The sequence below is a fragment of the Rhinolophus sinicus genome, chromosome 2 (assembly GCF_057876585.1).
Source record: "Rhinolophus sinicus isolate RSI-liver-muscle chromosome 2, RSI-T2T, whole genome shotgun sequence".
Lineage (NCBI taxonomy): Eukaryota > Metazoa > Chordata > Mammalia > Chiroptera > Rhinolophidae > Rhinolophus > Rhinolophus sinicus.
In genome coordinates, this window is record NC_142502.1 from 157,044,829 (window position 1) to 157,058,314 (window position 13,486).

General features: G+C 37.0%; 1 protein-coding gene across 1 annotated transcript in view; it reads right to left on the reverse strand.

Annotated features, from left to right (window-relative positions):
• GTF2A1L (general transcription factor IIA subunit 1 like) overlaps window positions 1-11,844 on the reverse strand; it is a 34,766-nt gene extending 22,922 nt beyond the window's left edge. The window contains exons 1-4 of the mRNA XM_019719195.3: window positions 11,824-11,844; window positions 9,372-9,473; window positions 9,039-9,162; window positions 628-683 (exon numbers count right to left, since the gene is read on the reverse strand). Of these exons, the coding sequence (XP_019574754.3) occupies window positions 628-683; window positions 9,039-9,162; window positions 9,372-9,473; window positions 11,824-11,844 (303 nt within the window). The remainder of the gene's footprint in view (window positions 1-627; window positions 684-9,038; window positions 9,163-9,371; window positions 9,474-11,823) is intronic.
• Between the last annotated feature and the right edge of the window lie 1,642 nt (window positions 11,845-13,486).

Consider the following 13,486-nt stretch of genomic DNA (forward strand, 5'->3'; position numbering starts at 1 on the left):
ACCCTAGAAAGGTAGCTCATGGGCTGAAAGAATATGAAAAACAGTGGGTTATATTCCATTGGTACCATGGAAGAAAGGTAAGAGAAAAAGGGCTACTTTTCCCCACTAAAAACTACTCAATTTTCTATATGTAAATTTTAATTTTATTTTCTGCCCCCAATCCTAGATGAGGGGAATCTGTACTGTAACCTCTACTACACAAAAGTAAAAAGTTACCAAAATATTCCACTTAAAGGAAGAATTATGATGTAACTCAATTCTGGGGGGAGGGGGAGGAATCAGAAAAAAATACCATATCAATATTATCTATTTAGGATCCACCAAATATATGACGTTATACAGTGTATTAAAACTCCATACAATGTAACTTCAGAAATGTCCTAACCTTGTAGGTACAATCTTGGCAGATGCTAACAACTACTCTGGGAGTAGGAAAAGGTGGTAAGAAAACGTCAATTCTGGAACTCAGGAGTTTTTGCAACATCAACGTTACAGAAGTTATTCCTGTCTCCCCATCCTTTACTACATCTTTTCCTATTCAAACGGAGAATTAGGAACTACATCTATGGCCAGCCTTCTGCCACCATTCACATATCTTTTAAAATATATCTTAAATAAGCTACATACCAGTTCTGCTGTGTTTAAACTGGGAAGCGTTCTACCAGCAGGAATCACTAACGATGCTGCATAGAAAACAAAATAATTATACATCCATTAGACTTCACCAATTTAACAAAATTGCTAAGTCTACCTTATTTTTTAAAAACTGTTTTCATCACCAATGTGTTTGACCATGGTCAATTCTAAACTTCCTGATTCCAAGAGAGGTAAAAGTATTTAACTATATTTTTTCCCAACAACTATAAAGACTTTACAACTAACCTACTTTAAATGCCAAAAGAAAATATATCATTGTGATCAAGTATCCAGTACTACAGAAATGCATAATGGAATACCTATGTTGCCTTTAGTAAGTCAATATCGCACTAAATCTCCATTACAACTTTTCACAGGGGAGAAAAAGCAGTATTTGTTAAAAAGCACATTTCCAAGAGACTAAACTATTGAGCAAAATTATATAACTCAACATAAACCATTCTAAATTTTATAGGTTCAAAAGAATTTTTAATTTATTCATTTTTATGAAAAATTATTTACAGTACTTTAGCCGCGTAAGCAAGCACAGCTGCATAGTTTTAGAAATAAATGAATAGGAACATGTCTCCTGAAGTCTTTGCATGAAACAGGTATGACTACTAAGAAAAATATAAGAACAAATTCTTAGGAAAACACCAACTCAACCTGCATTAGAACTGCAACCTCATGTATCTTTCCTTTATTATCTACCAATTTTCTATACTAACTGTCCCTTCATTTATAACACATCCAAAAGGTTAGCCAAATGGTTGTACATGCAATCATTTAAAAAAATCAGCCTAAAAAACAAATAGTAACTCCAGTAAAGGGATCTCAGTTGATCAATGTCACAACCTTACACCTTACCTCAAGGTTCATTTTACTTAGCAGAACGTGACTATGAGACTATCACGGTGCCTTTTCTTTCATAAAAACAAGAATTTTTGAGTATGTTTATGTAGCACATATGTATTATTAAATGTAGTATTTATTATGGCCTTTCCACATACTGCATTAAGGAAAACTGCCCCAAAGATCTACTTCTGGCTCTGTCATATACAACAAACAGCTCAGAAGAGCAAATACTTTTTTAAATATTTGAAAGATAAAAAGAATAGTTATTCTTCCCACGTTAAGACAGCAGACGTGAGGCTACAGAGATTGATGGTTAATGAAGCAAAAAATTATTTTTATCCTCTGTACATCTATGGCTTTGCTTATTAACAGGCATTCTTTCAGAAAGGCTCAATTAGAAAGAATTGGAGTGGCAGCAACTCAATGGTATTAGTCTTAATTAGCTGAAGTGAGCAGAGCTTAAGCTGGTACAGCTTAAGCCATCGCCTGAGAGGAAACAACAATCTGTTAACACATTGTCTGAAGCAATTAAATGAATTTCTTGAGGAAAAATAGCCACAATGCTCTTCTTTTAAAGACCTTGCAATAAATCCTAAAGGATAATTCTCTATACTTATATAAATCAAACAGAGCTATAAGAGTTTTAAGAGTTTCTTTATAGCCATCAGAATAAAAGCATGAACTAAGTTTTATAGTGAAGTTTCATGCAGCTCCTACTTAATTTTGATACTAAATTCACAAGTTATATGCACCATTTATATATGTTCACAAACTATATATATATACATATATATATTCATATATATAAATTTATGTGCCTGAAATGCACTTTTTAAAGTATTCAAGATGGTTTTGATAACCAATTAAGTTTTAACTGAATATGTGTTTTAACATAAACAAAGTGTCAAAATTTTGGTCTTCGTGTATCTGTTCTAGAAATATTAAATTTCACAAACAATAGGCTTTAGAAAGAGTTCGATTTCTCAAACATATTTAAGAAATTTTGTAAAAAGTTAATACAACATAACAACATTCACATTTATAAGTGTAACTTTCCCTATGCACCAAAACGTCTTTAGGCAGTTAATATTAGGTTGGTGCAAAAGTAACTGCGGTTTAAAAGGTTAAAAATAATAGCAAAAACTGCAATTACTTTTATATCAACCTAATAATTTCACAATTCTTGGTCCTGCATTGACCCAACCATTCCAAATCTTAATATCCACGTCACATGATTCAAGAGGTGCAAAGACTAGTCAATTTCTTCTTTGTGACTACTCATTTGTATGTGGATGTCTCCTGATGACCAAACTGAATATTCTAGCTCAAATCACCTCAAGAACCAACAGCATTGCTGAAATTTTCACCAGATCTAAGTTCAAGAACAATTGGACACATAGTTTGTACCTGAACTTTAGGAGTTTGAATGCTCGAAGATGACAGTCACCACAAACCTCTCTATATTCCTGTTCTTCCCTTTCTTCCTCCCACAATGACTGATGGTTTCATCAAAAAGACCATGTGACATGAAGACCAAATAGCAGAAGCAATCTGAACTGCCCTGGAGATAAAGCAATCATAGGCTAGATGACTACACGTCCCAGTTTGCCCAGGACCATCCTAGTTTACACCTGTTATTCTGAGGTTACTAACAGAATCCCATTTCCCTCTCAAAAGTGGATTACAGGCAAAACACCCAGAAGAGACAATACGATATTCAAGAAGAAAAACAAAGTTGGAAGACTGCCACTCCCGACTTCAAGACTTACTATAAAGCTGCAGTAATCAAGACAGTGGGCTATTAGTGAAAGAACAGACACACAGATCAGTGGAACAGAATAAAGAGCATAGAAATGGACCCATATAATTATAGTCAACTGATATTGGACAAAGGAGTAAAGGCAATACAATGGAGCAAAGATAGTCTCTTCAATAAATGGTGCTGGAACAACTGGACATCATATGCAAAAATATCTAGACACAGACCTTATATCTTTCACATAAATTAACTCACAAGGGATCACGGACCTAAACATAAAATGCAAAACTCTAAAATTCCTGGAAGATAACATAGGAAAAAATATAGATGACCTTGAGTATGGCAATGGCTTTATAGATACAACACTAAAGGCACAATCCATGAAAGAAATAACTGATAAGCTGGACTTCATTAAAATTAAAAACTGGTTTGTGAAAGACAATGTCAGGAGAATGAGAAGACATGCCACAGGTTGAAAGAAAATGTTTGCAAAAGACATTCTATATCTGATAGCACACAATATCCAAAATACACAAAGCAACTCAAAGCATACTCTTAAAACAACAACAACAACAAAAATACCAATTAAAAAATGAGCCAAAGACCTTAATAGACACTTCACCAAAGAAGATACACAGAAATAGCATATGAAAAGATGTTCCACATCATACATCATCAGGGAAACGCAAATTAAAATAGGATACCTATTAGAATGGTCAAAACCCAGAACACTGACAACACCAAAATGCTGGTGAGGATTTGGAGCAACAGGAACTCTCATTCACTGCTGGTGGGAATGCAAAACGATACAGCCACTTTCAAAGACAGCTTGGTGTTTTTTAAGAAAGTAAACATACTCTCATCATAAAAATCCAGCAATCATGTTCCTTGGGATTTACCCAAAGGAGATGAAAACTTATGCCCACACAAACACCTGCACACGAATGTTTATACCAAGTTTATTCATAATTGCCAAAACTTGGCAGCAACCAAGATGTGCTTCAGTAGGTGAATCAACTGTGGTACATTCATAAAATGGAATATTATTCAGTGCTCAAAAGATATGAGTTATCAAGAAAAGAAGACATGGAGGAAGCTGAAAGTCAAAAGTGAAAGAGGACAATCTGAAAGGCTACGTACTGTATGATTCCAATTATAACACATTCTGAAAAAGGCAAAACTACGAAGACAGTAAAAAGGTCAGTGATTGCCAGGAGTTGGTATAGAGAGAAGGGATGAATAGGAGCACAGAAGATTTGGGGGAGCAATGAAAATACTCTGCAGGATACCAAAATTATGGATACCTATCCCATCATTATAAATTTGCTCAGACCCACAGAATTTACACCAAGAGTGATAATATAAACTATGGACTTTGGTGGTAGTTTATGATGTGTCAATGCAGGTTGATTCATTGTAACAACTGCACCACTCTGGTAGGAGATGGTGATAATGGGGGAGGCTGTGCAAGCGTGGGGGCAGGAGGGATATGGGGAATTTCTGACCTCTCAAATTTGTTGTGAACCTAAAGTTGTTCTAAAAAAAAAAAAAAAAAAACAATTAAGTCTTGGGGTGGCTGGATAGCTCAGTTGGTTAGAGTGCAAGCTCTGAACAACAGGGTTGCTGGTCCGATTCCCACATGGACCAGTGAGCTGCGCCCTCCACAACTAGACTGAAGACAACGAGCTGCCACTGATCTGCCAGTGGGGCGGCCGGATGGCTCAGCTGGTTAGAGCGCGAGCTCTCAACAACAAGGTTGCCGATTTGATTCTCACATGGGATGGTGGGCTGCGCCCCCTTGCAATTAAGATTGAAAATGGTGACTGGACTTGGAGCTGAACTGCGCCTGCCACTATACTGAAGGACAACTACTCGGAACTGATGGGTCCTGGAGAAACACACTGTTCCCCAACATTTTCCAACAAAATTAAAAAGAAAAAAAATTAAGTCTTAAAAAAATGTAAATTATATATAATCACCCTGAAATAGAACAGCAGTTCTCAAGTATAGTGTGCAAACCCCCAAGGGTCCCTGAGAACCTTTAAGGGTGTTCACGAGGTCAAAACTATTTCTCTAATATTAAGACAATATTTGCCGTTTTCATTTCTCACTAAATATTTTTTTGTTCTTTTTTGTTGATATTTGCACTGATGGCACAAAGCAATGGTCACTAAAACGGAACACACCTTAGCAGGAATTAAGGCCATGCAAATCTTAACAGTGGTCATTGTATTTATTCTCCATTGCCATTCACTCACAGTGGGGGGGGGGGAGATAAAACAACAGCAACAACAAAACTGTTTCACTTAAGTTCCTTAATGTAACTAACCATAAACAATTACCTCAACCCTTGTAATAGTCTGTGATGAAATGGGAAGAACACATAAAGCATTTCTGCTGCATACAGAAATACAAGAAGTACGAAAAAAAGCATTGGTGCTAGTGCTTAAGCTGGGAGCTGACCTAGGCTCTTTTTTCAAGAAACACTATTTTTACTTGAAAGAATAACTGACAGAAACTGTGGTTATTCAGGCTTGGGTATTTGGTAGACATTCTTTTGAAAATGAACTAAGTGTGCCCATCACTTCAAGGAAAACAAACTGACAGCATTTGTTTGGCAATGATAAAATTCAAGCTTTCAAGCAAAAATTAAAAATTTGGAAACTTTATATATACTACCACAGTGAGCTTGATAGCTTTCCAATACTTTTCTGATAAGAGATGTAGTGATACTAATGAATATGACTTTTCTATCTTGTATAATAAGCAATGTGTCAAATGTATGACACATTGGTCAGTGAACCAATATTTTCCAAACAACCAACACATTAAAAAATTACACATGGGTTAAAGAGTCATTCAAAATGCAAGATGCACCAGTGAAATTTAACATTACAAAAAGTCCATTGGCATGGTTTCAGATTCCACTTTGCACTACCTCTCAAAAACTACTTGTTGAGTTTTAGTGTAATATTAAATCATCTGAAAATACTATTAATATACATCTCCTTTTCCAATTATCTATCTGTGGAAGGCTAGATTTTCCTCATATACTTTAGCCAAAACCAGATTATCACAGCAGATTGAATTTAGAAACAGATATGAGAATCCAGCTGTCTGTTATTAAGCCAGACATTAAGAGATTTGCAAAAAAGTAAAACAATGCCACTCTTCTCATTAAATATTTTTGTTCTGGAAAATAGTTACTTTTAACAAATATATATTATTATGTTAACATATAATCTTTTTATATTAATAAACCAACATTTTAAAATTTCTCATCTTTAATTTCTAAAGTGGCAAATAGATACTTACAACTCCCATAAAAGAAAGGTCTTTGAGATGCTCAATTTTTAGGAGTGTAAAGGGGTCCTGAGACCAAAAAAAAAAGGTTGACAACTGAAGATACCAGAAATTATTAAGCAGGGGCCGGCCCGGTGGCTCAGGCGGTTAGAGCTCCGTGCTCCTAATTCCAAAGGCTGCCGGTTCGATTCCCACATGGGCCAGTGGGCTCTCAACCACAAGGTTGCCAGTTCAATTCCTCGAGTCCCGCAAGGGATGGTGGGCAGTGCCCCCTGCAACTAAAGATTGAACATGGCACCTTGAACTGAGCTGCCACTGAGCTCCCAGATGGCTCAGTTGGTTGGAGCACGTCCTCTCAACTACAAGGTTGCTGGTTCAACTCCCGCAAGGGATGGCGACTCCTGAAACTAGCAACAGCAACTGGACCTGGAGTTGAGCTGCACCCTCCACAACTAAGACTGAAAGGACAACAACTTGAAGCTGAACTAAGATTGAAAGGACAACAACTTGACTTGGAAAAAAAAGTCCTGGAAGGACACACTGTTCCCCATTAAAGCCCTGTTCTCCTTCCCCAATAAAATCGTTATTAAAAAAAATTATTATTAAGCAAATGGATATTACAGTCAAAAAAATATAATAGGGCAAACAAGTTTTCCCTATTGTTTGCCCAAAAACAGATGAGTTATTCCACTGTGAATTTAATTTGAATTTGTTATCAAGAGATAAAAACATTGTAGACGTAAGTTAGTTTAGGTTATGTTAGTCAAGCTTTTAAAAGTATACAATGAAAAGATACAATTAAGAAGTATATCAATTTTATAAGGCTATTTGCTATAAGAATCTTATTGTAGGGTACTTAGAAATGAAGAAGGATAGGAACAAGGCCCATAATGCATTGTTAAAGAGTACACATGCTTCTTCTTAAAACTACTTCATTATAAATGATGTAGAAGAGAATGAGAAAAACCGTCTTGTTTAAAGGTAATTATTTCTATTATTCTAACTTCTAAGACAGAGAATAATAAAGTGCTGAGTGAAAGCCAATGAGATATACAATTGCAAGACTATTTTGTGATTTAAATCACTGGGAATATTACCATCTTGCGGCAAAATCAAGTATTGCAATTTTGAATGACAAAAAAAACCTGAGAAGTGTTCACTATGCTTTTGTCAAAAGACAGTCAAGTATTTTACTTCTCCACACTTGCCACCCTCCAAACCACTCCTAAGTAAAAATCTTTGAAGTTGTTTAATAAAGAAAAAAAAATTTTAATGTTATTTAAATGTTATTAAGTAGAGAAATAAAAGGGATGCCTTAATAAAATGGGAAAGTTAAAAACAATAACAGCCACAAATCCAACACTAATAGAAAATGTTTCAGCGTGTCAACTTAATAATTAAAACTGTTATGGCTAATTCTTATAGAGCAGAGTTATACTATACTTTATAAGCACAGCATTAGATAAAAGATGTGCCTGATAATCCAATATTCATTGTTAATTTATTTCATTTTTATAAGTTATGATTGCTACCACACTTAAATTCTCTCATTTTTGTAATAGACGAGGTACTAGCCTCCTTACTATTTTTCTCTTCATCTTGGCCCACGGGATTTTCATGTGAATTTTCCCCAGTGTGCAATGAACAATCTAGTTATTACTGACGATCTAATCCAAAGTCTACTCTCCCCCTTTGCAAACATGAATCTGGTGGATTTCAGCTACACTCAGTAAGATCTATTTGTGTGTGTCTGTGTAGATAGATAGATAGGCAGATATCTACACACAGACACACACACATGAGAGTAGCATAAAGATTAGAAGAATCAGAGGAGAAAAGAAGGAATAAAGGCTAGAAAGATATAGCAGAATAGTTTTTATCTTTCATTCACTAGTCTTTTCCAGTTTAAACTGACACAAATATGGACAAATATTTCTCTTACAAGCAGAGGTATAGATTCAAAAGGCCAAGAATAAAGACAAAAGGTATATGGTCAATTTCTAGCCATCATTCGGTATATCCAAAACAATAAGGTAACCTGAATAATCTCCATATTCTTGTTAACTCTCCATTTTGCTTCCAATAACATACATACTACGTACAGAAAGCAAACGAGAGAAAGAATGCACAGTACGCAAGCACCCATCTTTCCTTCTGCTTCTTCAGCAAAGGTGCCTGGATTACTCCTTCACTAGACCCAAATTCTCTGAAATAACCAATGCATACTCCCAATAGCCCACAAACTATATAACTTGTTCTCTGAATAAGGCTTTGTCACCTTTGTGGGCATTAATATTTTTAAAAAAACACTTTAAATAACCTAATTTTTTGTCAGTAGGTACATGGGATGACTGTGTCCATTTAATGATTTTGAGGTCAGAGCCCTGTCACCTTAAGAACAGTACCCTGTCTAATTCAAAACCACCACCAAATGAGAATTTGTTCTGAAGATCCAAATGGTACTAATTTACTAACTGTATCCAACCTGTTGATGATTGCAATGTTTGGTGCAAGCTGTGTGGCAACTGAAGCGTGAACAGAGGTGAAGGGATGCTATTTCTGAAGAAGTCTTCTGTTGCTTTAGACTGCAAAACCTTTGTTTCCCAGAGCTGCAGAGAAAAAAATGTTTCCTTTTATTAAATAAAACATTATAATATTTAGTTCTATCTTTTTTACTTTTTTAAAATTAACTGTCAGTTGATGGCACAATGAATGGGTAAGTACTAAACTATAATTAAGGGGTTAGAGCTATATAATTTATCAGTTATATAAGCTGAAAAATAACAATAAGGCAGAGAAACTTGTATTGTATACAAACCTGCTTCAGGTCTTTTAGGACTTGTTCCTCTACACCTTCTTCAGCAAATAGATCCCGCACTCCTTCAATTACATCTTCAATTACAGATCTGTAGAGTTTAGGCTACACAATAGTAATTATTAAAGTTTTAAATTCTCAAGTTTGAATGTATTCAGCCTTAAAATACATACAGTGTACACTTTCTAATCTTACAGTTTAAAGAAAAACCACCATAAGGATTTTTTCTAAGTGCATCTTCCTTCCAGTATGTATAGTCTTAGATTTCCATAAATTGTTACCTATAGTCTCAGCCTATCTACAAGGCTGAATTACAGGACTATGATAAAATATAAGATAATAATCTCATCAAGATGTATGGTTACATTATGTTACTTGGCTTTTGTGTAAGTATTTCATTTCCCCACTCCTTTTTAAAAGGGAAATTAATTTAAGGCAGGTGGAAATGAACCTGTTTCCAATTTACCTTTTTCTCAGAAGCTAAAGGAGCTTTCTTAAGAGTTCACTAAATTATTTCCACAAATGTAAATACATTCCAAGCTATAAGATTGGGGCAAGCACTTACAATAAAGTAACCAAAACCCATCCCATGTCCAAAATACACATAGTCCAAAAAAATATTCTGAGCCATTGTCAATTAAAAATACAACTGCACCAAAATGGGTTTCCTAACAGTAACTGAGGACATGAATGAACCTTACCGTTACACAATCTGCACTTTGCAGAGATGAAGCAACATACTAAAATGCTTCCTAACGAAAACAGGCCATGACAGTAATATTAAGCAGATTTCTATCCAGATTGAACATTGGTCGATAGCAATAGAAAAACAGCCCTGTGAAATAAACTCAGTCCTATAAATCTATGTAAATTGTGCTCCACTCCACCTTAGTCCAAAAATAACAATGCTAAGTGTACTAACAATAGTGGTCTACTGGAAGTTCCAGTGACAAAAAAGGGCAAAACAGGAATTTAGTTGAGTTGCTCTTATTTCAAATTGCTTAATCAGTCCAAAATGAAAAGTGTGGCATTCTACAATTGCTTTTTCATACTACCCAGTAAATACTCTAGATAATCCTGCTCATGATAAGAGTAGCTAGGTTTTAAACTGATCCTTCTAAAGATCTAGGGTAAGCCTATGAATAGGCCAATCAGTTACATTTAAATAATAAATTCTTCACAAATATATCCATTAAGTGCCCTAGACTAATTGCTTCTTCTAAAATAGTTTACCCAGGTAAAGGTATATGAAATTTACGCTTGTTAGTTCTAGCAGCTGAAGAAAAAACTCCTAGGGCTAAAAACATCTTTAAGATCTGCCCTCAGAGTGTGACAGCAGCCATCAAAAATTGCCCATTAGAACATAAATTTTCAAAAGCAAAGCAGGCATTAAACATACTTTCTCTTCTAGGACTACAGTTAGACTTTATTTTCTTCCTCTGTTATCTTTATTAACACTATGTATAGTCCAAGAAACCCACCTTAACCTCTTCTCTATTTAATAGGACACACACACACACAAACATATATCTGCATACTCTCTCCTTAAAGTTTCCCATCAGGTAATAAGGTATACATGACAAGCTTACATTCAGGCATACGTAGTTTACATATTTTAAAATACACTAATATCAGAAAATGGATACCCATCAAAATAATGTCTCTAAAAATGGATGCTTTATGCTACACATGTACGCATGGAACCCATAAACTAACACAGAGCTACACAAGCAAATTGCCTTTCACCAAATGTGAAGTCTGTTGAGATGGAACTAAAAGTGAAAGTGAATCCTTGATATACAAATATTTTTTTTTTTAATTAGAGTTTTTATGATTGATAGAGGGTCTCACAAGTGCCATTTAGTCTCTCAGTTCTCATTGTGAGGCTTGGGAACCCTTTAAGGGTAGGAGAGCAACGTGTGTGTTTAATTCCAAACGTACATTTAAGCATTAAGATGCTAAAGGATGGAGAGATGGAGGTGGGAAGAGAACTCTAAAACTATGTGGTGGGGTAACATAAAACTTCACATCACCTGTTACTTCACGTAAACAACATAGCTTAGCATCAACAATATCATACTAAAATTAAGAATTACAACTAGAGTGCGACTGAACTCGGGAATTTTAGGAACACATAGGAAACTGGGAGGGTTAAGGTTCCATACCCAAACATCTTCTAAGCATCTCATTCTACACAACCTCAATTTGGGTAAGGAGTGAGGAGGAGAGACACTTGCTCTTCCGACGGGGGCCAGGCCCAACTTCCAGCTGAGCTGACCCTCATCAGCTTCCTTCCGCACGTAGGACAATAGCCGGGGTCCCTAAGGGAGAGGGGATCTGAAAGTCTGTAAAGGGCCAGCAGAGAGAAGGGTGTCCAGAGCTCGGCAGCCGTGAACCCGGGACCGGCACTCGCTCTACAGAGCCCAGGCCGTGGGGCCAGGCTGGTCCTCCTTACCACGGAGGTGACATAGGCCATAACAGCGGCGGCAGCGCCTGGCTCCTCGCGTCGGGCCCCTCGCGTCTGCGCAGCACGCGGCGCCGGCTGAGGCCCGCTCCCAGCGGCTTTGAATGTCGGTGCAGTTGCCGGCGCAACTACGTAAGGATGCTGGGGGCGGGGCTGGGGGCGGGGCTGGGGGGAGAGAAAGGTTAATGACTTAAGCGGGGTTAACGGGACGTGGTACCAAGGCCGGAAGAGGTTGTCCTGCATGAGCAAAGAGGTCCAGCTACAACAGGATGGTTAAATCCGGTCTAACCAGCTTTGGGCCGTTCACATGACTCCTGAAGAACCTTAGTTTCTCAATCTATGAAATAAAGACTAAGAAGATAGGTGAGGGGTGATGCAGTGATAGATCCAGGTTCACCTTCAGCTTTGAAGGAAGCTGGGCCAGGAAAGAAGGGAGACTAGTGATATCTGTTCGCTCCCTCTACCAAATTTCATTCCGCCCCACTCGCAGCTGAACTCCAGTAAAAATATAACGAGAGCCAAACTCTTCTACGATTGGTTCTCCAAGTGTGGAACAGCAACATCAGCACTAACTGGGAACCTGTTAAAATGCAAATGAGTGGGTACCACCCCAGACCTACTGAATCAGAAATTCTGAGGATGAGGCCCAGCCTGCTATGACTTTAACATGCTCACGTGATGCTGATGGGCACTTAAATGAGACTGTCTCAAAACAAGATTCTGAGCTTTTGCTGCGCATTGAAATCACCTGTAGAACGTAATAAAGGCTTGGCACCTGAGTCGCACCTGAGAATCTGATTCTGTCATGCAGCAGAGGTGGAGAACCACTGCTAAAATAGAGTCAGCACCCCAAGCCCACCCAGGCTCCTTTCCTCCTCAGGCAGAAATCGCCATCTCTTGACCTACCACAGTTCCTCCCATCCCGTGCAGGGTGGAACATCTAGGTGCATACCTTGCTGAGGACTGAGGGTAGATGTAAACACAGGTAATCTGCAGGATTAGAATCCTGCAGGGGAAAAGTCATCTATTGCCACTACTCTGTCTTTGAAACAGACCTTTCTAGCCTGCAGATAGGTCCTGGCCTAACCAGATGGCTAAGTTATTTAATGATTTAAAAATCCCATTAAGTTTTCAATTGGTTGTTTATTTATTTTGTTGTGCATGTAAATTTAGTAGCGCTATTTATGCCCTACCACTCTATTTGCTTTGCCTGGGTCAGGTACCTTACCGTTTGTGTGGTTCAAGCAGCTGATTTATATGAAGCCCTTTAGAAGACTTCCCTAAATTGAAAACTATCTGAAACTTCTTTTACAAAAAGCCAAGAATTTTATATAGTAATTTTTAATGATTGTATCTCTACCTGGCAATTTACCACCAGAAGTACTCAAAGTGACTTAGCTTTCACCCAAAATAGAAAAGCTAAAAGCAGTCATTGATTCCTACTGATATTGTAGAATCCAATTCAGTTATTCCAGCTGGGAAATAAGAAAGCTGAAAGGTCTCTTGTTTTCCATATTTTTCACACCCAAGTTTTAAAACTGTATTCCGAAATACATAGGATTGGTAATCACCTAACTTTTTGTGAGAGCATATTGTTTCATATTATTTCATTATATTTTTTACTCTTCTGGGCTATACTGTAGACCATACATAC